This window comes from Phasianus colchicus, chromosome 4 (assembly GCF_987193195.1).
Source record: "Phasianus colchicus chromosome 4, bPhaCol1.hap1.1, whole genome shotgun sequence".
In the NCBI taxonomy this organism is placed as follows: Eukaryota; Metazoa; Chordata; class Aves; order Galliformes; family Phasianidae; genus Phasianus; species Phasianus colchicus.
Window position 1 is genome coordinate 66,978,030 of NC_143439.1, and position 25,407 is coordinate 67,003,436.

Below are 25,407 nucleotides of genomic sequence, written 5' to 3' on the forward strand. Positions count from 1 at the left end.
GGCTGCCCAGAGAGGCTGTGGAGTTGCCTATGGAGAGAATGAAGACCCATCTGGGTGCCCACTTGTGTGACCTGTTGTACGGAACTGCTTTAGCAGGGGGGTTGGACTCAGTGATCTCTCGAGGTCACTTCCAACCCCTGTGATTCTGTGATTGTGAGCTGGACTCTGTGATCCTCGTGGGCTGTGACAGAGTGCTTCTATGCTCCAACTGAGACCAGAGTTTTCTCAACTGATTCTAACAGAACAGAAACACATGGTGACACCTGCCTGGGGTGCCATATCCAAGCACTGAAGTGCCAAGGGGGTATTCAAGCAAAAAATATTTATTCCGGCTGTTCTTTTTTTTTAACCAAGTGCTTGCCGGGCACTCCGCGGGGGGGGCTGAATTCCCTCAACCCACAACCCCCACAGGTGCCGCACACCCGCCCGAGGCCCGACAGCACACAGCGCAGCCTCCTCCCCCTCCGCGCCCCACCCCCACCTGCCCGTCCCCACGGCAACAGCGCAGCCTCAGGACCCCGCGCTTAGCTGCCCGCCTCGCTGCCTGCTCCCTCACGCTGGTAGGCCGGGGCTGCCCGCCGCGCTGCCTGAGCAATAATCCCTGCCCCTCCCTCTGTCCCCGAAGGCCCCCGGCTGCCCGCAGCGCTGCCTGCTCCCCCGCCGCCGAGGTCCCCGCCTGCCCGCAGCGCTGCCTGCGCACAGCTGAGGGAGACCGGGAAGTTGGACGCCGGGCCGGGGCTGACGGTGTGCGGCCGGGACAGGCCGCTGAGCTCGGGGGTGGGGGGAGACGAAGAAGAAGAAGGCGGCCCGGCGCCGGCCGCTATGGACCAGTGCGTGACGGTGGAGCGGGAGCTGGAGAAGGTGCTGCAGAAGTTCTCGGGCTACGGGCAGCTCTGCGAGCGGAGCCTGGAGGAGCTCATCCAGTACGCGGGAGGGCTGCGGCGGGAGATCCTCCAGACCGAGAGTACGTGAGGAACCCCCCGCTCCCCCCCACACGCACGACCCGCTTTGCTTCCCTATCCCCGTCCGTTCCCAGCCCGCCGCCCTCCTTCCCCATTCGTCAGGGCAAAAAAACGCTTCGAAAGGTCTTAAAACCCGTCAGAGTGGAACGCGAGGCCCGCAGGCTGCCCTCAGCCCTGCCCGGCTGTGCCCTCAGCGCGCTGTGAGCCGCTGGGCTGCTCAGCCCTGCGCTGTGTGGCCGGGGAGAGCCAGGAGATAAAGAGCGGGCTTGCGAGAAAGCAGCCGGCCGGCTGTTTATTTCGCCTTTCTCTTTGTTTTCTCTTTTCCTCGATGCTTTTGTCACTTGTTTACCTTCGTGGAGGGCAGAGCCGCTCTTCAGCTGGAAGCAAACACGGCCTCGTGAGTGGAGTTTCTGTTTTGCAGCCGGTGTGGGCAGGCTCGGTCTCCGAAGCACGCTGTAAACATGAGACACTCAGCTTGCAAAATCACCGCAGCGGAGGCAGCGCCGTGTTTATGGATGGTGTGGGAGGGGTGCTGAGGCGGCTGAAGCGACTTCACCCAGCGCCCTGCAGGAAGTGAGTGGTGGCTTAGGGATTAGGAGTGGGAGCTGCCCGGCTCCTCTGCCCAAACTTGACAGCAGGGTGTTTATCTCGCTGCTTTCTGGGATTTGCTGTGCTTTGGTTCAGAGTCAAATGGGTTTGCTGTGGATTTGTTACAAAAACAGGTGCGGTTCTCGTCTAGGAGCACATTTAGTTCCGGGAACATAAACAGAAGTGCGTGAGAGTTGCTGCGTGCACAGAGCAGTTTTGCATAGAGAGCAAATATGGAAATGCAGTTCTGAGGCAATTGTTTGGGATGAAGTCATGTTCTGTCTTTTTGGGTATTATTTTGGAAGCGCATCTCAGTAAATGCGCTCAGTGGCTTTCCAAAGAGTTTGAGCTTGTATGTTTTATCGACTGTCTTTAATGCATATCCTCACAAGCAGATGCTGACCTTGCTTGGAAAGCTTTGTGGCACGGCCTTTAGGCTTGCATTGATACTTATAGGAATCTGTGGGATTGGGAAGGTTTGTAAGCAGCCTATTCCAGGCTGGATGTGGCTCTGGGCAGCCTGGTCTTGTGATTGGTGACCCTGACCATGGCAGGGAGGTTGAAACTAGATTATCTGTGAGGTCCTTTTCAATCCAGGCCATTCTATGATTCTGTTCCACATCCAGAGCTTTTAGTTCTGTTGTAGTAAAGTGAAAACTCGTGGTTCTCCCTCCAGGCTCCACCTGCAAGTGTTTTGGGATGGTATTATGAAACCCCAGATGTGTTCTCAGCACTTACTGATCGACTGGTGATGCTGTCCCAGCAGAGTGCATCCCAAACTGAGTTTTCTTTTAGTCAGCACTCTAGAATGAAGCTAATGTGTTGTCAGTGCATACTCAAATATCTCAGGGCTCCATTAAATTTTAATGTCTGTGGGTAGGCAGCTTTCATAAGGTTTCATGTACCTTTCTAGTAAGACTTGCAGCTGTTATGTGCTGTGACCTGGATTTTTTTTTTTTTTTTGGGAATTGATGGACACGGAAGCAGCCAGATATCCTAACATGGAATTCTATAATTTGGGGGTGTGAACTGCAGAATTATCCCTCTCTGTATGTGATTTAAAAGGGAAAATAAAAAGAAACAAAACAGGTCCAAAAGTAATAGGAAGAAGTTCACATTGCAGGACGAAATTTGAAAGAAAAGATGTATGAAAGGGCCTTAAATAGGCAGTGGCTATCAAAAGGAAATGGGTGGAGAAAAAAAATCTGTTAGTTTAGAGCCTGAAGCAGCTTCTATCTTGTGCTCTTTTTCCTGCTCTTCACATTTCTTGAGCTGTTTTTCATGTTTCAAAGCCCAAGCACTGAGCAGCCCCGTGTTGAGACCTGTGGATAGGAAGACCAAGTTTGCTTTTCTTCTCCTTTAATACATCTCATCTCCTAGAGCAGCCAAGGCAGGATTGCTTATTCTTCTTGGATGGTGGAAGCAATGTCTGGTCAGTGTCTGGCTGACTGAACTTGGCTTTGAGCTCTGCTCACTGCCTGGTCTCTGATTGCTGAAGTATTTCCTTTTAAATTGCAGCTCTGTATACCCAGTGCAGTGAAGCTGTCAGTCCGTGGTGTTCTGTGAGCACTGAATGCTGAGAGGGGTTTGTCTGCAGGCTTCCTTCTGCTGATTTATTGCAAGTAATCATGAGTTTAATTAAAGCAGAAAGAGATACGCGTAGGGGGAGAAATCTTTTCTCTTATAAATTTGATGGCTTTTCTGCTGTAGCTGGTTTCTGCTGTAGTATGTGTTAGGGGACAATAATCCACTTATTTGCTCGGGGTAGAAGTACCAGTGTGTGTATAAGTTGTTTGGGTTTTAGCTTAATGGCTTTTCTAGGAAAAAATGGCTATTAATGTGTTTTATCTTCCCTGTTTATGGGGCAGTGCAGATTTGGGGAATGATGCAGATTTGGTTGTGGTATAATCTGAGCATTTTGTCCTGGGAGAAAGCACCAGAAAGTTCCTTAATCCTTTATGTAAGTTTTAAATGTCTGTCACAAGAAGTAAACAGTAACAGAAATAATCATTATTGTTGACGTAATGGTAGGAGGCTGACTTCAGGTGGCAGTTGTGTGAAATTTCTTCTTTAATTTAGGGTGTGTAGAGCCAAATTGGTGACTGTCCACTGAAAGGACTGTTTCCATCCTCAGTAAGAAAAAAACGTAGAGCTCTGTCATTTTGCATCGGAGCTTAATATTATCTGCATGGAACCAGAGAAAGAAACTCGATACTTTATTTTTCCTTCATCCTTAAAAGCTTTGTCTATTGCAAAAATGCACTCAAATCTTCCATAGCGGAAGCTCGTGGAGATGAGCGGGGGTTGTTTACTTTTCTAGGGGTGAACTACTTGTAGTGTGTAACAACTTGAGATTGTTTTTTGCTGTTGACGTCAGCAGCAGGGTTGAAAGTTGGGATGCCTAAGAGAAGACGTTAAGAGTAAGCGGCTGCTGAATGGTTCCCTACCCCCTCCGACTGCAGCCTTGTTCTTTGTGAGCTGGGTTTCCTTTGCTCTCTCCAAGGCACATTGTTAAGCGTGCATTGTAATGGTTACTGTTTCTTTCTATTGTTCTCAGCTTGCCAGCATTGGAACTGATCTCTTCGCATGTCATTCAAACCAGAAACGTGCTGAAGTACAGAATGAGAAAGAAACAAACTTTAAGAAAAAAGTGATTGCTTTTTAAAGTCTTTCCTTTGGAGAAATGATTTGGGTTTTTATTTTCCACATGAATTGTTTGGATCTGGAATGTTAGGAAAGCATTTTAAATTAGCCTTCAGTAGAGTTGAAGTGCTCAGTGTGTGTGCCTAAAGGAATCAGTCTTCAGGTAGGAATGAACTTTGAGGGAGGAGAGACCTGCAGAGGTAAGGCTGGCAAGTGGTCTCCTGTTAGAAACCAAAACCAGAGAAAGGGCTGAAATAAAGCACAGAAGGATGCTGTTGTCAACTTTGTTGTTGGTTGTTGCAGAGGGGCGTGAATTAGGTGAAAGGAGATGGTAAGGGGGTTGTAAGCATTGCATATTTATATTGTCCCCAACGTGGGTCATACAGCACTGCACTTGGTGGGTGAGCTCAGCAGTATCATACTGCTAGAGATAAATCTTACCTGGCCATCTGCTCTTTCTTGGAAGTCTGATGTCTCCAGTCAGGGCCTTTGTGGGCTATTTCATATCCCTCAAGGAGAGGCTGAGACTGGCACTGTTTGGGGCTATCCCCACTGCTCAGGAAGCAAATGTTTCACACAACTCAAATCCAAGCTTACACCTTATGGAGTAAGGAGGTAGTTTGGGGGTGAGAATGAATTGGGACTTCATTAATCCAAGCTTTGCTATCATGTTGTTAACTTTAAACACTGTGCTCTGATGTGTATTTAGGGAGCTGTCTAGAAAAAAACTGATCCTGTAGTAAACCTAGAGGCTGTTTCCTGCTACATTCTGTGAGATGTGTGTTTGGGGGTGTTTCTTGGAGACCTGTTTGTTAATCTGCTGAACTCAAGTAGAACGCACAATATATTTACACTACTTTTTAAAGTGCTGCACTTATTGAGTGTTATTTTTGTACCAGACTGGTTTCCTTGTGGGCTGAGCCATGTCCTGTGTGTCGTACTTAATTTAAGCTGCACTTGCTTCACCAATGCTTTCTAATTGTATTTCTTTTAATACCACTTGTCTTTATATGATATTGCATGTTGAGAGATTTAAGTTGTTTCTTCATAACAGAGTTGGTAATTTTCTTCTCTTTTGTGTTTAGATCAAGATGGAGACTTGTCAGGGACAATTTCACTTGTAATGACACAGTGTTGTAAAAGAATAAAGGACACAGTTCAGAAACTGGCCTCTGATCACAAAGACATTCACAGCAGTGTATCCCGAGTTGGAAAAGCCATTGATAAGGTATGTGTTCTGTGGTTTGATGGTGTTATTGCATGCATTCTGTGATCTGTACTCCTTCACATTGTTGGGATTTGTGCTACTATTCATCTTTTAAGTCTTCCTGCAGCAGTGTAAGGTTGGAGGCAGACATGAGACCATGTGATGTGCAACATCCTCAGAACTCCTACACAGAGTGCTCCATTTTGGAGCAGCTCTTCTTGTTTCCAAGAGGATGTGGCATAGAGGTCCTGCTAGACCTGGTAACAGAACATATTATATCTGCATAGCAAAATGCTTGCTGCAACATCAGTCTTGATAAGGAGCATTATTTATAGATGTGTATTTCAGTTCTGGTTAATGGTTGGTAGCGAATGACCAGGAAGTGGTATTCTGTTCTTGAAGGCAGCTTAGAAGCTGAGAGAATTTGAGACAGACATTCTTACATATATCAGATGTGTTGTTGGTTCTTAGGGCTTAATTTCACCAGATTTAGATTGAATTTACTCTACTTTCATTAAAAACAACTTTCAGCTGGACAAAAACACTTGTATCATTACAGAGCACTAATTCATCATTTAAATATCTCGTTTCAACTTTGTTAGTAATGGTAAGCTATTAAAGCATAATTTAACAATAGCACAACAAACTGATGAAGTGCATAATGCTGCATTGTGGGGCAGAATGTCTGTGCAGCTGTTAGGATTGTTTTGCTTATGATTGACCATCATGGAGAGCTCAAACTTTGTACTAATAGCTTTAATCCAAGCATCACTGTTATCCACAGCTTAAGGATGCATCTGCCTCTAATCCTTGCTGCTGTATCTAAACCTATTAACTAGAGTAAAATTCCATCCTTATTACTGGTGTGAAGCCTGAAATAAATCTATGTAATCTTGTCCTGTGTTTGAAACTTTTCTATTCTGTCTTATCAAGTGGACTTTGTATGAAAAGCTTTTAGATTTGGGTGTGCCTTTTTAATTTAAATACTCTGAGATATTTATACAGCCCTCGGTCTTGTATAAAGGCTGTAAATCTGCTGTGGAAATTAGTGGCAATACTCCTTAGAGGCTGAAGGAGACAATGCATACGAGCTTAATAAAGTTGAGACTTGAGTCTGATATTCAAATTGCTGCTGCTTTGTCATGTGCATAGTTCTGACAGTGTTGTTGCTGTCTTAGCGTTTTGTCTACTGGTTTCATTTCAAAAGAATGGCTGTAAATGAAAAAACATTGGTTAAATTTGAAATGCTTGGTTTTCTAAAACAGCAGAAGGGGATGCAGTGATCTACTCTGTGCCTGTACAGGGTCAGTGCCTGTTTCAGAGGGCTGTTTCAAACTGAGTTCAGCTTGCACTATGTGGCCTGCTTGTTCCTCTGAATTCTTGCACTTGCTGCGTGTGTGTAATGTTTTCAACAAAAGGCTTCCAGTGGAAACTGCACCAGTCCCCAGTCCTGCTGGGAGTGAAGGACATGTTTCTGTGCAGTGCAGAGCACCGGTGAGGGTTATCTCCTTAGATAGCAACTGTTCAGCATGCAGGTAGTTTGGTTTTATCACTTCTCATTGGTTGTAGTTTCTCTGCTACTTGAAAATATGTCCTAAAATCCCAGCGCGTTTGTCAAATGAGTGTGTAATGTTTAAAACATGAACAGTAACACCTGAAAGGAACTTTCCATGTGTGTTCAGTGCATTTTCTCCATGCTGCTGGAAAACATGCTCAAAAACTATTGAAATTCTTTCTCCACACTGCTTCCCTATAATATACTTAAGCTGAAAATAATAGTAGTAATTAACTGTAATTGATGTTGCAAATTGATTCTTGACACATTGTGGACAAAATATTACTGATTCCAAAGTGAAATGCTTGTCTGAATTTAAGGAAGCTGCCCTTGTTTTGATTCACAAGATTTGAGTCCCGTTTGCTGTGTCTAAATCCTCACCCAGCATCTTCTCATTTAGTTTATGGCTGGATTAACATCTCTGGAACACCAGTTATGGTGGATGTAGCTGTGTTTGCTCAAGCATAAGTGTAACAGGATAAGTGTAACTATGATTTTATTGTCTGATTTGAGGTTGGGAAACAGGCTACTAATGGTGGTACCAATTTAATGTGACACATCCAAATGACAGCTGTTGTTACACATAGCATCAACAATCCTACTGAAAGAATTTGCTGTATTTTCTTCTTGTGGCAAACAGATATTTTTTTTTCCCAGTGTTGAGGAAGGGGTACATCTATATGTCAGTTTTAGTCTGGTCTGCATGTAAGTTGGTTTAGTCATTAATTACTAACTTGGATGGGACCTAATGGATTATGTGCTATCTTTGAAAAGGAATGTTTGCATCCACTTGCATCTGTACTGTAGCAGCATCTGCTCCTCTTCCAGTGTTCATCCACCTCCTTGTTGTTCAGCACAGTGTTAGCAGGTAGCTTACTCATCAGTCTCCCTGAACATCACTCATCTGCAATGACTTCATCCCCCAAACATGGATGAGACAACTAAATGGGGCAAGTAAATGTTTCCTCTAGCAACCATGTGAGCAGTAGTTGAATGCCTTCATTTAGGAAAGTTTTAGTAGTCTTTGCAAGTTGAGCATTATCTTGTGAACCAACAAACTGAACAGAGAACTTCTAACAAGTGTGTTGTGTTGGTGTTTGGGGTCAGAATTCAGAAGAAGGAAGGAATGCCCAAAGTAACCTAAGCTGAAAAACTGGCAAATGAAACTGTCTTCAGTCATCATTCATCTTCATATCATGTTATTAATAGGGAAGGTTGCGTTGATTGAAATGGTTTGTTATATGAGTGTCTTGAGTCCTCATATTTCAACAATTATCAGTAGTATATTTTTCTTTGTATTATTGGTAAATTTAGCACATAATACTCTACACCTTTCCCTTAGGCTTTTTAGTTAGGCTCCTTAAAGAGTGACTGCTGCTCTGCAATAAGAACTGACACGCTTCTAAGCTTTAAATTGAAAGTATAAAATAAACATGTTGGGGTCTGTAAGGAATTCATTTAACTTCTGAAATGCTGTGAAATTCCCCATGCCATCAGTTGGCATACTGTTGGTATTTAGAAAACAAAGCTAGGAGATGTGTAGTCATGAGCATCTAATGCTGGCATGACAATTATGAAATAAGTGAGTGAAAGGCAAGCAGTAATTTGTTCTGACATGTGACAGTCACTCACTGTGTTAAGCACTGTCAGTTCTTGAAACTGCTCAGGACCCACTGGAGGCAGAGCTGTAGGATCCCACATACCATAAAGAGCCCAGAAATCATTAGTTTTTTTTAGTTAAAGAAAAGTAATTGAAATGAGAGCCTGATCAAACATGGGTTCATCAGAGAACAGATGAGGGGGAGGAAGAAAATCATTTCTTGAGGTCCCTAGATTGTATTATATGACTTGAAGCTACAGCACTTCTAGGTTGGTGTGAGTCACTGTTACCATCTTTTATGGGATTAAAAAAAATCTAATTTGCAGTGGGGTTTTGAGAAGTTTCTCAAAGCTCATAGATTTATTTCATAATAATAAAAAATATATATATATTGTAAGTGTGCTGGAAGTTGAAAAGGAACAAAGAATAACTTCATTGATAATGAATCTTCTTTTCTATCTCAGAAACCAAAGTAATGAAAAAAGAGCTTATATGTTCTCATATGTGCTGTCTCTGTTATTTGTTTAATACCTTCTCTATGGATTTGCTACCTGGTAGGGGTGTCTGGAAAGCAGTACCAGAATCAGCAATGGTATTGAACTGTAAAGGCTTCAAAGGATTGGCACAGATGAGAACATTGTTATTTAATCTTCAAAATTCTTACATTTTTCACTACAAAGTTTAGAGATGAGCAGCATGGCAGGGAATTTAGAAGTTGAGACGCCTGTGTGGAAGTGTTAGCTCTGAGACTTGTCTCAATGACAGTGATTTAGATGCTTGTCTTGCCCCACCATCTCCAAAAGATGGAAGAGAATTTGCTAGCCTAAGGTGAGTGTTTTACTGAGGGTTTACAAAGGGAGTGGTGGCTTTGAAGCTGTGTGTGTGGGGCTGAGGAGGCTGCTCCTTTCTCATGATGCTGCAGAGCAGCATCAAAGCAGTTTCAGTCTTGGAGGCTGGCAGCTGAAGGGTGGGTAGGTATTTGCTACCTGTTAAAGCAACAGGTATAGCCATGTGGGTATTGTGAAGGAGATGTGTGATTAAAAGTGAGCCCTTCTGCCTGGAGGTTGGGTGGCTGAGTTAAGTCTGGGGCAGCTCAGATCGGAGCTCTGGGGCTGCTCCCTGAATTGGTGGGGAGGGTTCAGCAGAGTGCAGATCTGCTGTGTTTCCCTCTGCATATTTCTTTGTGTGGACTTTAGAGGAACTTTGACTTACTGTTTCGGCTGAAGTAAACTTGGGATTGATGAGGTGAAAGCTGCAAGGAGGTTGCTCTCTACTGTGTTGTGTTGTTGTTTTTTTTTTAAGAATCTCCTTCAAACTTGATCTCACTTCTAGAGCAGGTTAATAGGAGACTTCTGAGTGCTTCTGACAGCATTGCTCTGCAAACGTCTGTTGCCTGGTGTGTGTTGTCACAAAACATCATCTGACTTGTTGGGCTCTTTCTGAAGGTCAGAGGTATTGCAGCACTGGAATACAAAGTGCTGATCTAATGCAAACCCACTCTGTCGACTTGCATTTGTTTTGAAGCTGATTATCCAGCTCTGTACCAGCAGCCCTTACCCCAGGTTGGGTTTTGGCTAACCTGCTGCTCCAGTGTTAGCTGGCTGACAGAGAACTGGTGGTGCCTGGCTGCCAAACAGCTCGCACAAGCTCGGTGGTGTTTGCTGTGGCTGCTGTGACAGAGGTGAGTGCTTGTGCAGTAGAGGTGTTCCCACATGGTGCAGAGCTGTTATCATCACAGAACCAAAGCTGAAGCACTGCTAATATCACCAAACTTCTGGTTTCTGAAGTTACTTCCTAGAAGGCAGCAATAGTTACCAGGCAATCAGGCGATGCGCTGCCTGCTGGGCTCTGGTTCATTTGCAAAAAGTTTATTTTGGGCTATGGGTGTGGATATTTATTCAAATTATCTTGCATGCCCAGAGCACTAAACATGTTAGCAGTTAAAATCCTGTTTTATATCCTGAGTTAGAGTAAGCATTGCTCTCCCGTTGCCAAGAGGCACAGTGCCAAGTGTTACTAAAGAATCACTGTGACAACATTTTTACTCATTCCTGGAATATGTCCGTAGGCCACTGACCTAAAAATATGCTGCAATGGGATCACTGGGGTTAGATCTGCAAAAACACTCTGAGATATTCAAAGTTCAGGTGCTGGTATATTGAGATCTGCAGAGATTTGGATTTTGTTATCATTGGGAGGCTGTGAAGATGTCAGTTGGGGAGAAGTGACATTTTTCTTTTCCAGAATTTCTGCCCCCCCCCAGTTATGTCAGAAATTCTTGAGTTAAAACTTTTACTTCTAATTTGGTGCCCCGTTGTGACAGTGATGCATTGATAGTGCTATTTTGATTTTAACGTGGGCGATTTTTGTCTTCTGTTCTTATGCTGTTCAGTTTTCATGTATGGAAAAACTCTTCTGCAGATACTTTCTGAAGAAACACATTGCAGACTGGAAGTCTCTTTATTAGCTCGCTCCATTTCTCGTTTGCTAGCTAACTTGTAATTTGTCAGTGTAGTTCCTTATGGTGGATAATATTGAGACGTGAGATGAGCAAGCCAAAGGATGTCTTCTGTACACAGGAGATAATGAAGTGGCTGACAGATACATTTTACTTTGAACAGGAGGTAATTAAGGGCAAACTGAGTAATAGGCAGAAAGCACTGGAGTGGAGACATAGGTGTCCTGCGTAATGTGAGAAAAATTACTAGGGTTCTTTGTTCCAACCTATTAAATGTTAATTTGTACCTTTCAGAACTTTGACTCTGACATCAGCAGCGTGGGGATAGATGGGTGCTGGCAGGCTGACAGCCAGCGGATCCTCAACGAGGTGATGGTAGAGCACTTCTTCCGGCAGGGCATGTTGGATGTGGCCGAGGAACTGTGTCAGGTAATAAGTGTGGATGTTGAATGTTATTGAATGTGAAGCATTATGCTTTGTGATATCATCCTTATCTGAATGCTGGTTTTCCAGGTGAATATTGAAACTGTCTGAAAAAACCAGCAGTTTAATTGTGTCTTTTTTAGGCTTTAACCTGAAGCGTGCCTTTGTTTTTCAGGAATCTGGTCTATCAATAGATCAGAGTCAGAAAGAACCATTTGTGGAATTAAATCGAATATTGGAAGCATTAAAAGTTAGAGTTCTGAGACCTGCATTAGAGTGAGTCTGCTCATTTTTTTTCCTCCTTTTTACAAATTCTTTTAATAAATTCATAGTTTTTCACTTTAAATATTATCTTTGTTTTGATGTGTCCTCATTTGTTCTTTGTGACATCTTAATTATTGAGCACGTTTTCCAGTTGTTCCCTTGTTATCCCTCCCAATGGCCAATGCTTAACTAAGAAAGGGACCCTTAGAGTCATAGAATCATAGAATTGCTGAGGTTGGAAAAGGCCTTAAAGATCATCAAGTCCAACCACAAAGGATTAAGGGTTAATTTAAGCTTTGGGGAGGAAAATTAATTTAGAGAACCTGTGATCTGCCATGATGGTTCTTTACTATAGTCACAGTGAAACACTAGTGAACATTATGCACAAAGGTCCAGCTGTCAAGGATAATAGGACTTAATAAAGGTGTTGGGTATCACCAAGTCTTCTTTGCTTCACCAAGCCCTGGTGGTGAGCAAAACTTAGATTGAGGATCAACTGTATCGCTTTTTCCTCAAGCAAGTTCCCTATTTAGTGTAGATAAAGACTGAGAAGAGGGAATGAAAGGATATATGTGATCTGTAAGGACTACTGCTGCCAGGTAGGTGATCATTAATATCATAATATGTCCCTGATAGCTAGAAAGTGTTTGTGGTGCGTCAGTTGCAGGTGGAAGCGTGAAAGTGTGATCTGAACAAAACAACTCAAGGAGTCCAAGAGTTGGAGGTTCTGTCTGAGCATTCAGCATTACCTGAAGTCTGAGAGTAGCTGAGATGTTATCAGTCAGCCTTAGACTAAAATATTTTCATCAACCACTAGATGTGTAAGATGGTGCTATAAGGGAAAGATGATGAAATATCTCATGGTTTTATAGTTTCCAGGAGTGGGTATGTATCTATGCTGTACAAATCAGAGCAACTTTTATTTTTAAAAACAATAAAGTACCAAACCAACCCTCAGCCTATTCTTGTGGCTTTGGTAAGCTTACTCAAAAGCAAAAAAAAAAAATAAAATAGCTTTTTAGCAACATTTTAAAAGTAAGAGACATGGAACAAAACATTGAAAATGTATTTCATTCTAGATCTTAATTTGTACACTTAAAATGCTTTTTTTGGGGGGGGGGGTGGGCATTATTTGGCTAGCTAAATACTTAACTGAAATGTACTTGAATGCATTTTTCCACTTTTAACGTGAGCCAGCTCAGGTGTATGTCAATTCAGAGGTCATTGGCATCCACACTAAATGTAGGATGCTCTGATATCAAGCCTCAAGTAAAATCCTGGAGTACAGCTCTGAGTCATGCAAAGTTTGACCCGAATAATCTTTGCATATAGTTACACAGGTGGAAAGCTTAGCTGGTTTATTGCCATTGCATTGGGTAAATGAAGGGAAGCAGCACTGCAATGCTTTGTGATACAGCTGAAGCAGAATTTAATGTTGGCTACACCACATACTGCCTGAAGGATGCTCTCTCTCTGAGGAACAGTAAATTATTGCTATTATGTCCATCTCCCTCAAGTCACTAAGTTTGCTTTAGCTCAGATTACCCAGGCCCTGTGTCTTATTCATGGCATTTTAGCCACATTGTGTCATTCCTGCAATGTGTTGAATATTTTTCAAACAAAGGAGAAGGCATGGTCCTTCTTCAAAGGAAGCCTTATTCTCTAGACAGCTGAATTAGAGGGAGAATAGAGTGTATTGTTAGTTCAATTTGTATGCTGGCTTTCCTCCCCCACCCTGCCTCATTTCTGCTTATAGTGTGACTTTATAGGGCAAAAACTCTCTGCCTCCATTTGCCTGGTGCTGGGCACAAATGCTTTTGTAAAAAATGTGGCTGTTAGCACAATGAAAATGTGACAAAACTCTATCCAGCTTAAGGACTGAGCTGTGTCTCAAAATGCTCTTATTCCTCAGCATTGCTGATGTGGATGAAGTAGTTTTCCATATTTCTCAGCAGTGATCACGAGGAACACTCTTTGTGAAGCTTTGATGGGAATAACTGGCAGGTTCAGAACTTCTGACTGTAGTCTCCCAGGGAATAGGCGTTGTCATCCTCTGTGTCTGTAAAGCAGTAAGGTCTTGGTACTCATTGTGACCTTTGGGACATGGTTTAAGCTTACTTTAACTTTGTCAGGCTTTGTGAGGTGCATCCTAACTAAATTCCACATAGGAGCTAGAAGAAGCTGTGGTTTGCATAGTGTACAGTATACTTCAAAAATTTCAGATTGATTTGAGTCACAGAATTGAAAACACTCTGAAAGTATCATTTTGAGAGGCGTTAGGAAGACAGATGTTGTGATTACTGATGATTCTGAACTGTGGTGGGGAGTATGTGAGTTGAATGTTTTAGCCATCATTTGCTGCTTTTTCTCTTTCTATTGCAAATCCTTTGAATGGGAATGGAACATGCTAGTCCAAACACCTCAGGCCTTGCTTCTGTGTTTGCTTTCTTCTCATCCAAATCAGTGCTGCCACTCAGAGAACAAAAAAACAGAAAGCTTGTCTAAAAGCTAGTTTGGAAAAACAGCCTCTATTGCAGCCAGTTGAAAATAACACAAATCGCATTTTTAGCAGTGCCAAGTACTGTGTCCAGACTGATTTCTCCTCCCCTTGTACCTGAAGTGCATGGACTTGTTCTTTGATGCTTCCATAGATGAACTTCCCCTCTCCAGGGCAACGTACACACAAACACAGTGGCTTAGCAGAAGATGTTGGGGGAATGAGGAAGTTGGAAAATATGTTGTTGAAAGTGTTGGTCAAACTTGTATGGCTTGCAGCAGAAGACTGTACTATTAAGATTCAGTGATATTAATTCTAATATAGGAATTAATTTCAGCTATTTCTACCTTCTATTGTGCCTAAATCAGTCTTGCTTTCCAATTGCTGTTTTAGAAGGCACAGGCTAACCTGCAGAACTAAAGTATGTTGTACATGTATTGTGCATGCAGTATAAGTCCTACTGGTAAAAGATCTTACTCTTTTCTGTGCTCCACGTAGGCTAATAGAAGTTCAAGGAACAGTCACCTTCTTGAAATAGATGTTTGATAATTGTAATAATTTGATATCGTGTGGGCTGACATTTAATTGCTCCTGTGTCACGTCCCTTTGTACCTCCTTGTTTCTTCCAGGTGGGCGGTATCCAACAGAGAAATGCTTATGGCACAGAATAGTTCACTGGAGTTCAAACTACACAGATTATATTTCATTAGTTTATTGATGGGTGGAACAGCAAATCAAAGAGAAGCACTTCAGTATGCGAAAAACTTCCAGCCATTTGCCATAAACCATCAGAAAGGTAAGGTTTTATTCCCCTCGTTGTGACCAAGGCACTTGGAAGTGACATGTGGTAGTTAAATACAAATCATGTTCCAAGTGTGTTTTTGGTCATTATTTTCACTTATTTTCATTGCACACTGGGGCTCTCATAGGTGGAAGTGTCTGTTCTGTGGTGGCTGGAATGATAGGTTGTAGAGGTGAGGATATGTGTTGTTTTGGTATATCTTCCACTTCTTCCCATTTCTCTTGTACAATCTTAAAAGTGAAGATGCCAGCTTCTATTCATAGCATAATACAACTAACTGTTCCTGGTCCCTCACAGATATTCAGGTTTTGATGGGCAGCCTGGTGTATCTGAGGCAAGGCATAGAGAACTCGCCGTACGTTCATCTATTAGATGCAAATCAGTGGGCGGACATCTGTGACATCTTCACAAGAGATGCCTGTGCTCTTCTGGGTCTCTCAGTTGAATCACCACTCAGTGTTAGGTATGCTGCTTTTTGCTTGCTTTTAAGACCTACTACATAGAGTTTTGGTTTCTGTTTCTAATCGAGGACAAAATAAATGCTGACAAGTAGTCTTATTTAGCTTGTGTGAAGTAGAGTATGGTTACAGTTAGCTCCAATGAGATTTGCAAAGATGTGAATGATGAGAGATTCTGGTGTGCTGGGCTTTTTCAGCTGGAGAGGAAGCATCTTTTCAGCTCAAAAGGAAGCGTTCATGGAAGGATCTTGGCTTCTGTAGCTTAGACAGAAGGATGAGGATGGCCATTAGCCATTTATTTCTACAACAAGTGTGTGAGAACTGTTCCTGCTGTGTAACCACAAAGCACTAAAACTCCAGCCATGATTCTGTCAGCACTTGATCATCTCTTTTTAATCCACATGTTTATTCACCTGTCTTCTCCTTACAAGAGTGTTTGAATCAGGTTGTGATTTTAGCTGCTCAAATTTCCAAACTATTTGTTGGCCCTCATTTGCGAAGAATAAAGGCACTTTGAAGCCCAGTAGCTAATCTGACAAAATGCAAATTGATAGTAGGCTGTCAGAAATGTTAAGAAAAAGCAGTTTAATCTCCTAGCTTTTCAGAAGATAATACAGATCAGCTGCTATTTAACCTTTGGCTGCCAATTGCCTGATGTTCTAATTTCTATTTCAAGCATTTAATGGAAAATAAATTACGTGCATCTTTTAGGACTAGTTTCAGTACTCAGCAGAAGCTTCCTTAGCTTCCTTACCTCTTCCTGGGTTTGTTTTTTAACTACTATTTGCATTTTATTATTCTCCTTTAGAGCTCTGTTTGAAGTTGTCCTACCTTCTGCTTCTCCTGTTTCACACCTCTGTCATAAACTACAACAAAGGGAGTGCTTCCACATGAGTTGTTTTCCTGGAATAAACAATGCCAATTTCAGTTGGGAGGATTTTATAGATAGCCTAAATTATGGATATCTATAACTTTGGTTGTTAGTTCTTATTTTGTTCCTGTTGCAGTGAAATAAGTAACCATCCATATGCTTTCCTTTTGTGCTGACACTGTAATGCTGCAGCTTTCAGTGCAAGTGTCTGAGACTTTCAATGAAGTGAAAAAATCCCTCATATTTGGATCTATTGGTCTCTTGGTTTGGGCCCAATATGAATTTGATTGTGCTGAAACATGTTTACTGCACAGGTGGTATCGATGTTCCTGTCATAAATAAGGCTGTTTGAAACTGAAGTGACCTTTGGTGCTGCAAATCCTTTAAAACTTAAACTAGCTTAAAGTGAAATCCATGTTATCAAATGTACTGCTTTTTAGAATGTTGATAGCAGTCACCTGCTGTAGTTTTCTTTTAAAGACTGATTGTTTTTTCAATATGTGTCTAATTCAGGTCTTATTTTCTGAATTACTCTGTGGAGTCAATAGGAAAACTTAGTGAATTGAGGAGATCATTGTTCAGGGTTTTGAAGGACAACAGGATGCCAAATTGTTATTCACATTTATGTTTTACTTGAATTGTTAGACATTCACTGGACTCATCTAGAGATGTAGTGTAGAACAGTTAAAGCAGTAGTGCTTTTATGATACCACCTGTATAAACTGCCCAAAGAGTTAACACAAGTTACTCAGTGCTGACACCGACAAAAAGCCAAGTGCAAGGAATGAAAAAGCCAGTCATTAGGAGAGGCACTTGATTTCATTTTTCATTAAAATAGCAAGCAGCAGGCTGGCAGGCTTCAGGTACATCCCTCATAAGAAAACTAGCCACAGTATTGCTGTAGAAACCTTAAAAATAAGTATCTGGAGGAGCAGAGGAGAGGAAGATCATGATAATAAAACATGCACAAATAACAAAATGATTTGCCAGAGAAGCAGGGTAGGCTGATAAATTCTTTTCTGTTGTTCCTGATTTCCAGGTCCGAAGCACTTTTGTTAGACTGAAGTTATTGTCCATCAAAATGTCTGTTAAATTGTCAAAAATCATTGTTAATGCTTTGAAGTATTTTCCTTAAAGTAATGTGGGAAGTTCTGGAAATTGGTAGCTCTCAGAGCAGGCAGAGTGTTAAGGCACTGCCATGGTACAGCTGTATACTGCTGCTCTTGTTCCAGTCACTGCACGTTGTGCTTTCCTTCCTTCTCTTGCCTGACAATATTTCCCTACATTTGTTTTCTTTCTTTACTCAGAAGCATGGACACAAATTGAATGAAGTAGTATAACACTGTTGTATCTAGAAGTTTTTTAAAATAGAAATACAAGAAATAGTAATTTGCTAAAACTCACATGTTAATTTTTTTTCTGCAGTTTTTCAGCAGGTTGTGTAGCATTACCAGCTCTAATTAATATCAAGGCAGTTATTGAACAAAGGCAGTGCACTGGTGTTTGGAACCAGAAGGATGAACTACCGGTGAGTTAACGCTGAGCTGTTATGGGGCAGATGGATCTCTAATGGGGAAATGCAGGTTTCAGGCTGCTTGTGTGCTGAATGGTAAGGGATGTCATACATAACCACCAGCTCCAGCAACTTGAAGGTCTGAGGTTTCTTATACAGAGACTTCAGGATCTCTGGTCAGGCTGATCACAGAACCACAGAATGGCCTGGGTTGAAAAGGACCGCAATGATCATCTGGTTTCAACCCCCGTGCTGTGTGCAGGGTCATCAACCAGCCTGGCTGATGACTTGACTGCTGCTTTTCTGTTTGTAGGCTCAGCCCATAGTGAAGCTGAACATGAATCACCACCCATACTTAACTTGCACAAGGGCCACTGGTATGACCAGCTGTGCAGGCTGCCTGCACAGGCAAGGCACTGCCTTCAGCAGCACCCACTTACAGGACTTGCATAAAACATAAGCATGGACAGCTGAGTCCCCTTCCTCTTCTGTAGTTGATAAAGTTTTAATCTCATTGAGGAATGTGAACTTCCTCCAATTAGGCTTGAGATCTGTTCATAGGCTGCTTTGCATTGACACTTGATCAGGTAGATTTGAAGTAAAAGATGTAATGCTGGATCTGTGTCTGGAGGTATACACTGGGATCCAGTGCATTATGCTTCCAGCACAACTCTTGAGTTAAAAGGAAGCTGATTTGTTATAAAATCCTGTTTTCCCTTTACAGCCTTTACTAGGCTCATGCAGCTCTCCAGTGACGTGACCTGCTCCTGATTTGGAAATAAATCCTGTTTAGTGCAAACTGGGCATGGACTCAGTTAGCCTCACTGATTGTAGCTAGAAGAGATTCATATGTAGCTTCAGTGCATGTGTTAAGTTTTTGCTCAGCTGTTTTTTTGTAACAGTGAGAGTGGAACCCTCAAGTGTGCACATTCGAGTCCTGCAGTTGTCAGTCCTTTCCTTAAGTCATGTATGTGCTCTGAAGAGAAATGATTCTGATGCACTTTAATATTGATGGGATTTCTGGGTGAGGGGGAAGTCTTTTAGGAAGCTGCAGAAATCACTGGCTAGAAAGTACAAAATGCCTTGTTGGGTCATCAGCTCAGTTTTCCTAACAGAGCACAGATCTACACTAAAATATACATCTGTCTTTTGTCAGAATACTCTGCTTTTTTAGGGAGTTGGGAGGGAGAGCAACGTAAATTACCATTTTAAGATCACAATGAAGTGTGTTTGACTGGGAAGTTGTAAAGCATCAACATGATGGTCTTTGCTGCCCACAGTGCTGAGTTACAGTTCTTAAGGTATTTGTGACATAAAGGAATAATTGTCTGGAAATGTTGCTTCTCAAGATAAATCATCTTCATTTTTTTCACAGATTGAGGTGGACCTTGGTAAAAAGTGCTGGTACCATTCAATATTTGCTTGTCCCATTCTCCGTCAGCAAACAACAGATAATAATCCACCTATGAAATTAGTCTGTGGTCATATTATATCAAGAGATGCTTTGAATAAAATGTTTAATGGCAGCAAGTAAGTACCATTTTTTTTGCATTCCAAGCAAAGTATAGAGAATGATGAATCTTAAGACTAGAGTGTGGCATTTGAGGAAAGCTGTGTCCCCAATTCCATAACTGGTGGAAGCTTGTAAGTCTTGGAGTATGACTTTGAAATCAGGTGGCTGAACTGATGTGCTGGAGAATAGCATAAGAAACCCTCTGATGTTGTAGAAAGGGATTACATGAAGGAATGTAGTGAACAGAGTAATTTTCCAAGCTGCAAATGCCACCATGTCATCACAAAATTCAAAGAGAGACTTCTGCATACCTGTTTTTTCACTGGAAGCAAGGCTTGTAATGGTGGAAACACCCTTTAAAGTAGGCAAGGGAAGTAAACTTGTGAGGAGATACGGCTTAGCAATTGAGTGGGTAGTTGAATTATCATGCCCTGGTAGCTACAGGCATTTGGAAAGGAGGAAAACTGAGGGGAGAGCTGTACAGATTTCCTTCAGGAAGAAGGTAATGTGGATTGAATGTATGCAGTTTCTGTGAAAGCTGTTGGCTTAATTTAGAGCTCTTGGTTGTTTTGTGACATCCACTATGAAAATAAGCGATACTGTGATTGAAAACATTGAGTAATGTTTGCATGCTTTACTCTGTTTAAAAAAACAAACAAACAAAAAAAAGGGAAGGTATACTTTTGGGATAACTTCATCCGTTTTTAAGCCGGTAAGCTTACTCTGCTATGTTATTCCTGTCTGTGGTTACTCATTCCTGATGCTTTTATTCATCAGTTTTAGTAACAGAACAGCTCTGACAAAATTAACTTTGGGGAATGAAAGATGCAAACTTAGAGATAGGAGGAAAATGCATCAGTGCTAGAAGAAATGCAGTGAGCAGATGGAATTGTGCTGGTGGAGACCTCAGCAGGGAGGCCAGGCTGACCTATTTAGCCATAGCCTGCAGGAGCTGATCTATGTGGATTGAGAAATGACAGCATTTTGGGAATCCAGGAGTAAAACTGACTGGATGTTAATGAAGTCACACTGAAAGCCACCAGCCTGCTTACAATGGCTTAAATGCAACAAACTAACCCCAAAACTTAAATAATAGATTAACTGTGAAGAATAATTTCCTGGTATTTAATAATTCAGAGGTGAGTGGGTAGAAGGTGAGAAAACATAATTAGAGGAAAAAAAGATGGAATAAGGTTTCTTTCTGTGAAAGGTAACTTTTAGCAGAGCCTTCAAGTATTTTTGTTGCGTGCTGCTGGGAGAAAAGAGGAAGGACTGTCACTGCCAATCTGATACCTTTGTGGTGGAGGAAGAAGCTTAGTGCTTAGCTGTGTTTCAGCAGTGCTGAGTCTCCAGAAAGCACACTGCTACCAGGCTTCTGTCTGCATTACCACCATTCTAACATGTTGTCTTTGTCCCCAGATTAAAATGCCCCTATTGTCCGATGGAACAGAGTCCTGGAGATGCCAAACAGATATTTTTCTGAAGAAAAGCTTCGTTATGCGGTTTGTAAGTGACACTCTGCAATTCAGGTGCATTTTGGGAGAATTAAAACACACCTGTTCCATTTTATGCAGCAGACTGAGGACTCCTATGTTTGTATAAGCTAATGCTACAGAAACTTTGCCAACATTTAGTATATACATACCAAGTGGAAATGCTACAGAAATATTATTACCATAGGGCTTTACTATACTCTTGGTCTCCATATCTGATCAAGTTACTACACCAGCAGTTGTCATTCAATGCAGGTTTTTGTACTCAATTATATGGTGACTTTTTACTTTTTAAAAGCAGAAATGGATCACCCCCATTTGTTTAATATTCCTCCTGCTATCATCTATCAGTAACTGTCACCTTAGAGAATGTTTGTGGAAGAAGTTTTATTTCCTGTAATGTGTACATAATTAAAAGTAAATACTTCAGAAAAAAAAAGTTTGATAAATTGAATAGTGGTTATAAAACTAATTTGTATTTTTTTTGCTGAAAGAGCTGTGATATATTCTGAGTTTTTCTTTCAAACATTTTTTCAACTTTTACATAGAATTCAAAGTAAATGTGCATATATATAAAATATATAAATATATAGCCCTAAGGGGCTACCTGTTAAAATCCATCACTAATTTATAAGGGTGATGTGTGGATAGATTACTGCTGGAACAGAAGGAATAGGAAATCCTGTTCCTTAGGTTTCAAATGTTTGTGTAAAAGAATACTCAATAAAAGGAAATTCTGAAGTGGAAATGCTTTTAGTCGATGACGTTTGCTCTCTGGCCTTCGTAGTCATGTTCTTTGGACTTTGTATTCAGGATTAGGCTATAAATGTCATGTTGCTGTATAGTTTAATAGTCATTATAGCGTGCTATTTATAAACAGTTATCAAAACCAAATAAATTGTATAATTATTCATTGTTAATTGGGGGAAAAGCATGTTCTGATGCAGTCTTCTGGTCACGGCGCTGCACTTGGCAGAATTGGGCCCTACGTCACGTATTAGAAGGTAGCAAATTTTCTGTAGCTTGAGAACACTTTGCTTCTAGCCTTGTTTTTGTAGTAGACTATTACTGCCATTGCCACTTTTTCTGCTAAATTTGTCATATTGTTGACTAGGTAAATTTGTACTCATGAACAAGGTGTAGATCATGGCAGTTCAATCTTTTTCTAGTGTGCAGACATTTGTATTTATTGCACTGTCCTATAGTAGGGCAAGCAGCCATAAGGCATGCGAAGCTACATGTAAATTCTATTCCTGTATTGTGGAGTAAAAACCCAAGCTTACATGGTTGAATTCTGACACACTGGTTGAATGCACTAGCACAATGCACTACAAAGAAGACCGTCTGTGAGACATCTCCACCTTTTGAATCTGTGTGTCACCTGACTTGAGAGACTGAGTTGGACTCTGTCATATCAGTGACAATGGACATCCTGAAAGAGACACTAAGAGCACCAAGTCAAGGCGCACACGTTTGGAGCCTGAAATGTGTTTGGTATGTGTGAACAATGCAGGTGTGTGACTTTCTGCAAAACTTCTGTTGTATTCACACTGAATTCCAACCAACCAGGTTACCGAGTAGTAAAACTAACAATAAACAGGTGAGGATATTATTTTCCATGTAGGTTTTCTAGTCTTGGTGAAATTGTTTTCCATCTTTTCTTTTGCATGGAGTTGCTTTGTATTGAAATGTGATGACATATGCACTAAATGGAAAAAAAAAAAAGAAAACAGTTCCCTCCTCCCCAAGGAGTTGCTCTGTTCTCAGAATCACAGAATGGCCAGGGTTGAAAGGGACCTCAAGGATCGTGAATCTCCAACCCCCTGCCACATGCAGGGCCACCAACCTCCACATTTAATACTGGACCAGGCTGCCCAGGGCCCCATCCAATCTGGCCTTGAACACCTCCAGTGATGGGGCATCCACAACCTCTCTGGGCAGCCTGTTCCAGCACCTCACCACTCTCTCTGTACAGAACTTCCCCCTGACATCCAACCTAAATCTTCCCTCCCTCAACTTAAAACCATTTCCCCTTGTCCTGCTATTATCTACCCTTTCAAAGAGTTGATTCCCCTCTTGTTTGTAGGCTCCCTTTATGTATTCAAATGCTGCAATGAGGTCACCCCACAACCTTCTTTTCTCCAGGTTGAACAAGCCCCGCTCCCTCAGCCTGTCTTCGTAGGGCAGGTGCTCCAGCCCCCTGATCATCCTCGTGGCTCTCCTTTGGACCCTCTCCACCAGCTCTCTTTCTTTCTTGTACTGGGGGCTCCAGACCTCGACACAGTACTCCAGATGGGGCCTCACAAGAGCAGAGTAGAGGGGGACAATCACCTCCCTGTCCCTGCTGGCCACCCCTCTTCTGATGGAGCCCAGGATACCATTTGCCTTCCAAGCTGCAAGGGCACACTGCTGGCTCATGTTAAGTTTTTCATCCATCCGGATCCCCAGGTCCTTCTCTGCAAGGCTGCTCTCAAGGACTGCTCATTCCTGTCTGTATGGATGCCTGGGATTTCTCTGCCCCAAGTGCAAAACCTTGCACTTTACTGTGTTGTTCTGTCATGGTTGCTCATGGTTTGGTGCTCGTGTGAACATAAGCCCATGTTGAAAATGCCTCTGATGCAGTTCTGAGTACTAAAATGGCTGCTATTAGATGGCAGTGCATTGGAAACATTCTGAATTGAATTTCAAAGTGTGATCCTGTTTTCTAAATAGTTCACATAATAGACACATAGCTAGCTTAGTGTTGACTGTTAGTCCCAGATGACTGCAGTTCTTTCCCCAGCTGTGTGCTTGCTAGATAACTGCTTGCAGTTTTGAAGCTCCACCAACAGATGATGCTCGTTGTCTGAGTACAGAGAGCTTATGTGCATGAGGCATTGGGATGTGGTGCTGGGTGGTTGTGAGGCACTGCCTGCACTTTGGTTCTTAGAGCTGCTTTTTATTTATCTCCTGCTACTGCCTGAATTGTTTCCTTTGCTCAAAGAGTAAATAATAATATGAGGCTTTCTTATTTCAGATCTGATCAGCAGCCAACGTGTCCATTTTCACTATTGCAGTGGGAACATCCACAGTGTTTTTAAAATCAAATACTTATGCTTCTAAAGCATTTTAAAGTACTGCAGTTGTCCCTGTTGTCCCTGAGCTTCTATATCAAATTTTGATCCCCTTGCACTGCAATAAGACTGCGAGGAAGGTTCTGTATGTATCCACATCACTGTAACTGCTGCCTGCTGCACTGGACTTGGAGCTGCAGTGAAACTAGCAAATAACCTTTGACTTCAAGTGCTTGTTAAAAGCTATTGGATGTTTTCCTGGTACTGTGACCGTGGCGTTGTAACAAGTCTGTGTCCTTTGGCTCCTTCAGCCCTGTCCGTGATCTGCTGCTCTGTGAGGTATTTGTGAATAAGGAAACTCTTTTCCTGCAGGGTCTTCAGTGCTGTAAATTGCAGGCTGGTCATTCAGCAATGCCTGCTAAAAATCAGTGTTTCTCTGCTGAAATACTATTGATTTGACTCTTCTGTCCATAAGTCAAGTTAATAACTTGCATAGCAGCTGCAGCAAAAGCTATACATTAGAAGGAATGAGTTAGAGCTTTTGATCCCTACTAACTTAGATTTCACTCCTCCTCCTGTTGCTTTCATTCTTTATCGCTGTTGCTAAACTTCAGCCTTCAAGTTATTTATGGCTGCTTAGAGCCAACTCAACACATTTAACAGAGCAGTAAGTTTGGGTTTGGTTTTCCTTGCAAGATTAGTTTGTCTACCTCAAAATACTGTTTTCTTCTCTCTGCTTTTCCTGCAGAGACTGGTGTGTCTCTGGAAATGTTATGCCCTATAAACCATCCCCATTCTTGTGCTCTTCCTTCCAGCATAGGGAACAGTGCTTTGAGAACAGAAGAAAAGGATGAGAGAGCACCAGAGATGATCTATGATGAGTAAAGATGTAATGCAGTGTTGGGTTACTACTCAAAACTTAATGCAAGCCTCAATATTTATACACAAGAGAAGTGTGGTTTAACAAGATGTGTGAGATAACAGTCTGTCGTTCGTTGCCAGCTGCCTTTGAAAGTTAAACTTTTGCTTTTTCCTCCATGATTTTCAATGTGTGGGTTAACTTTAAGGATAATGCCTTGTTTTCTCCATGCCTGTGTTAATGGCTGGCTGTGCATGAGCTCTGCCTTTATGGTGTGCATTTGTGTAGCAGTATCAATAGGTTCCATAGAGCAGCACGGCTTTATCAGCACATTCCAAATACAAAGCCCTGGTAGTCTGGCCCAGTTTGTATTCTGCTTTGCAACTAATGTGTTTTTTCCAAGATCTGGTGGGTTACTCTGAATGTAGCTTAGCAGCACAGTGTCAGTGCAAACTGCAATGAACTCAGTGATGGACAGGTCATGCTGACCCTGTGTGTCGAGTAGGTTGTATACGAGATAAATCAGAAACAAGAAACCTCTTTACAGGAGAGTCATATTTTACTGCCTCTACTGTGTTTTTCAGGTCTCTGTCACTATTTCTTTTCCCTTATTGTACTTTTTCTGTCCAGAATGCTGAAGCAACAGCA

At 42.0% G+C, this 25,407-nt stretch overlaps 2 protein-coding genes across 3 annotated transcripts in view; one reads left to right on the plus strand and one right to left on the minus strand.

The window, feature by feature from the left end:
* The window catches only part of CHMP3 (charged multivesicular body protein 3), a 29,185-nt gene extending 27,741 nt beyond the window's left edge, over positions 1-1,444 (minus strand). The window contains exon 1 of the mRNA XM_090139809.1: positions 1,312-1,444. The gene's annotated coding sequence lies outside the window, so the exon portion shown is untranslated. The remainder of the gene's footprint in view (positions 1-1,311) is intronic.
* RMND5A (required for meiotic nuclear division 5 homolog A) lies at positions 458-22,470 on the plus strand. 2 transcript variants are annotated; one of them, XM_031588210.2, is made up of 9 exons: positions 458-964; positions 5,279-5,421; positions 11,308-11,442; positions 11,612-11,712; positions 14,827-14,993; positions 15,297-15,462; positions 17,754-17,856; positions 19,217-19,371; positions 20,774-22,470. In XM_031588210.2, the coding sequence occupies exons 1-9, from the start codon at positions 823-825 to the stop codon at positions 20,835-20,837; spliced, it is 1,176 nt and encodes a 391-aa protein (XP_031444070.1). In that variant the 5' UTR covers positions 458-822; the 3' UTR covers positions 20,838-22,470. The 2 variants fall into 2 exon arrangements, with proteins under 2 accessions (XP_031444070.1, XP_089995943.1); XM_090139817.1 differs by lacking the exon at positions 458-964 and adding an exon at positions 1,380-1,535.
* The last annotated feature ends 2,937 nt before the right edge of the window (positions 22,471-25,407 follow it).

Bases quoted from the DNA above. Each gene is read 5' to 3' on its own strand.
- RMND5A (XM_031588210.2), top strand. From the start codon at position 823: ATGGACCAGTGCGTGACGGTGGAGCGGGAGCTGGAGAAGGTGCTGCAG. The intron at 965-5,278 runs GTACGTGAGGAA...TTTTGTGTTTAG, and splicing joins GGAGATCCTCCAGACCGAGA to ATCAAGATGGAGACTTGTCA. The intron at 11,443-11,611 runs GTAATAAGTGTG...TTTGTTTTTCAG, and splicing joins TGGCCGAGGAACTGTGTCAG to GAATCTGGTCTATCAATAGA.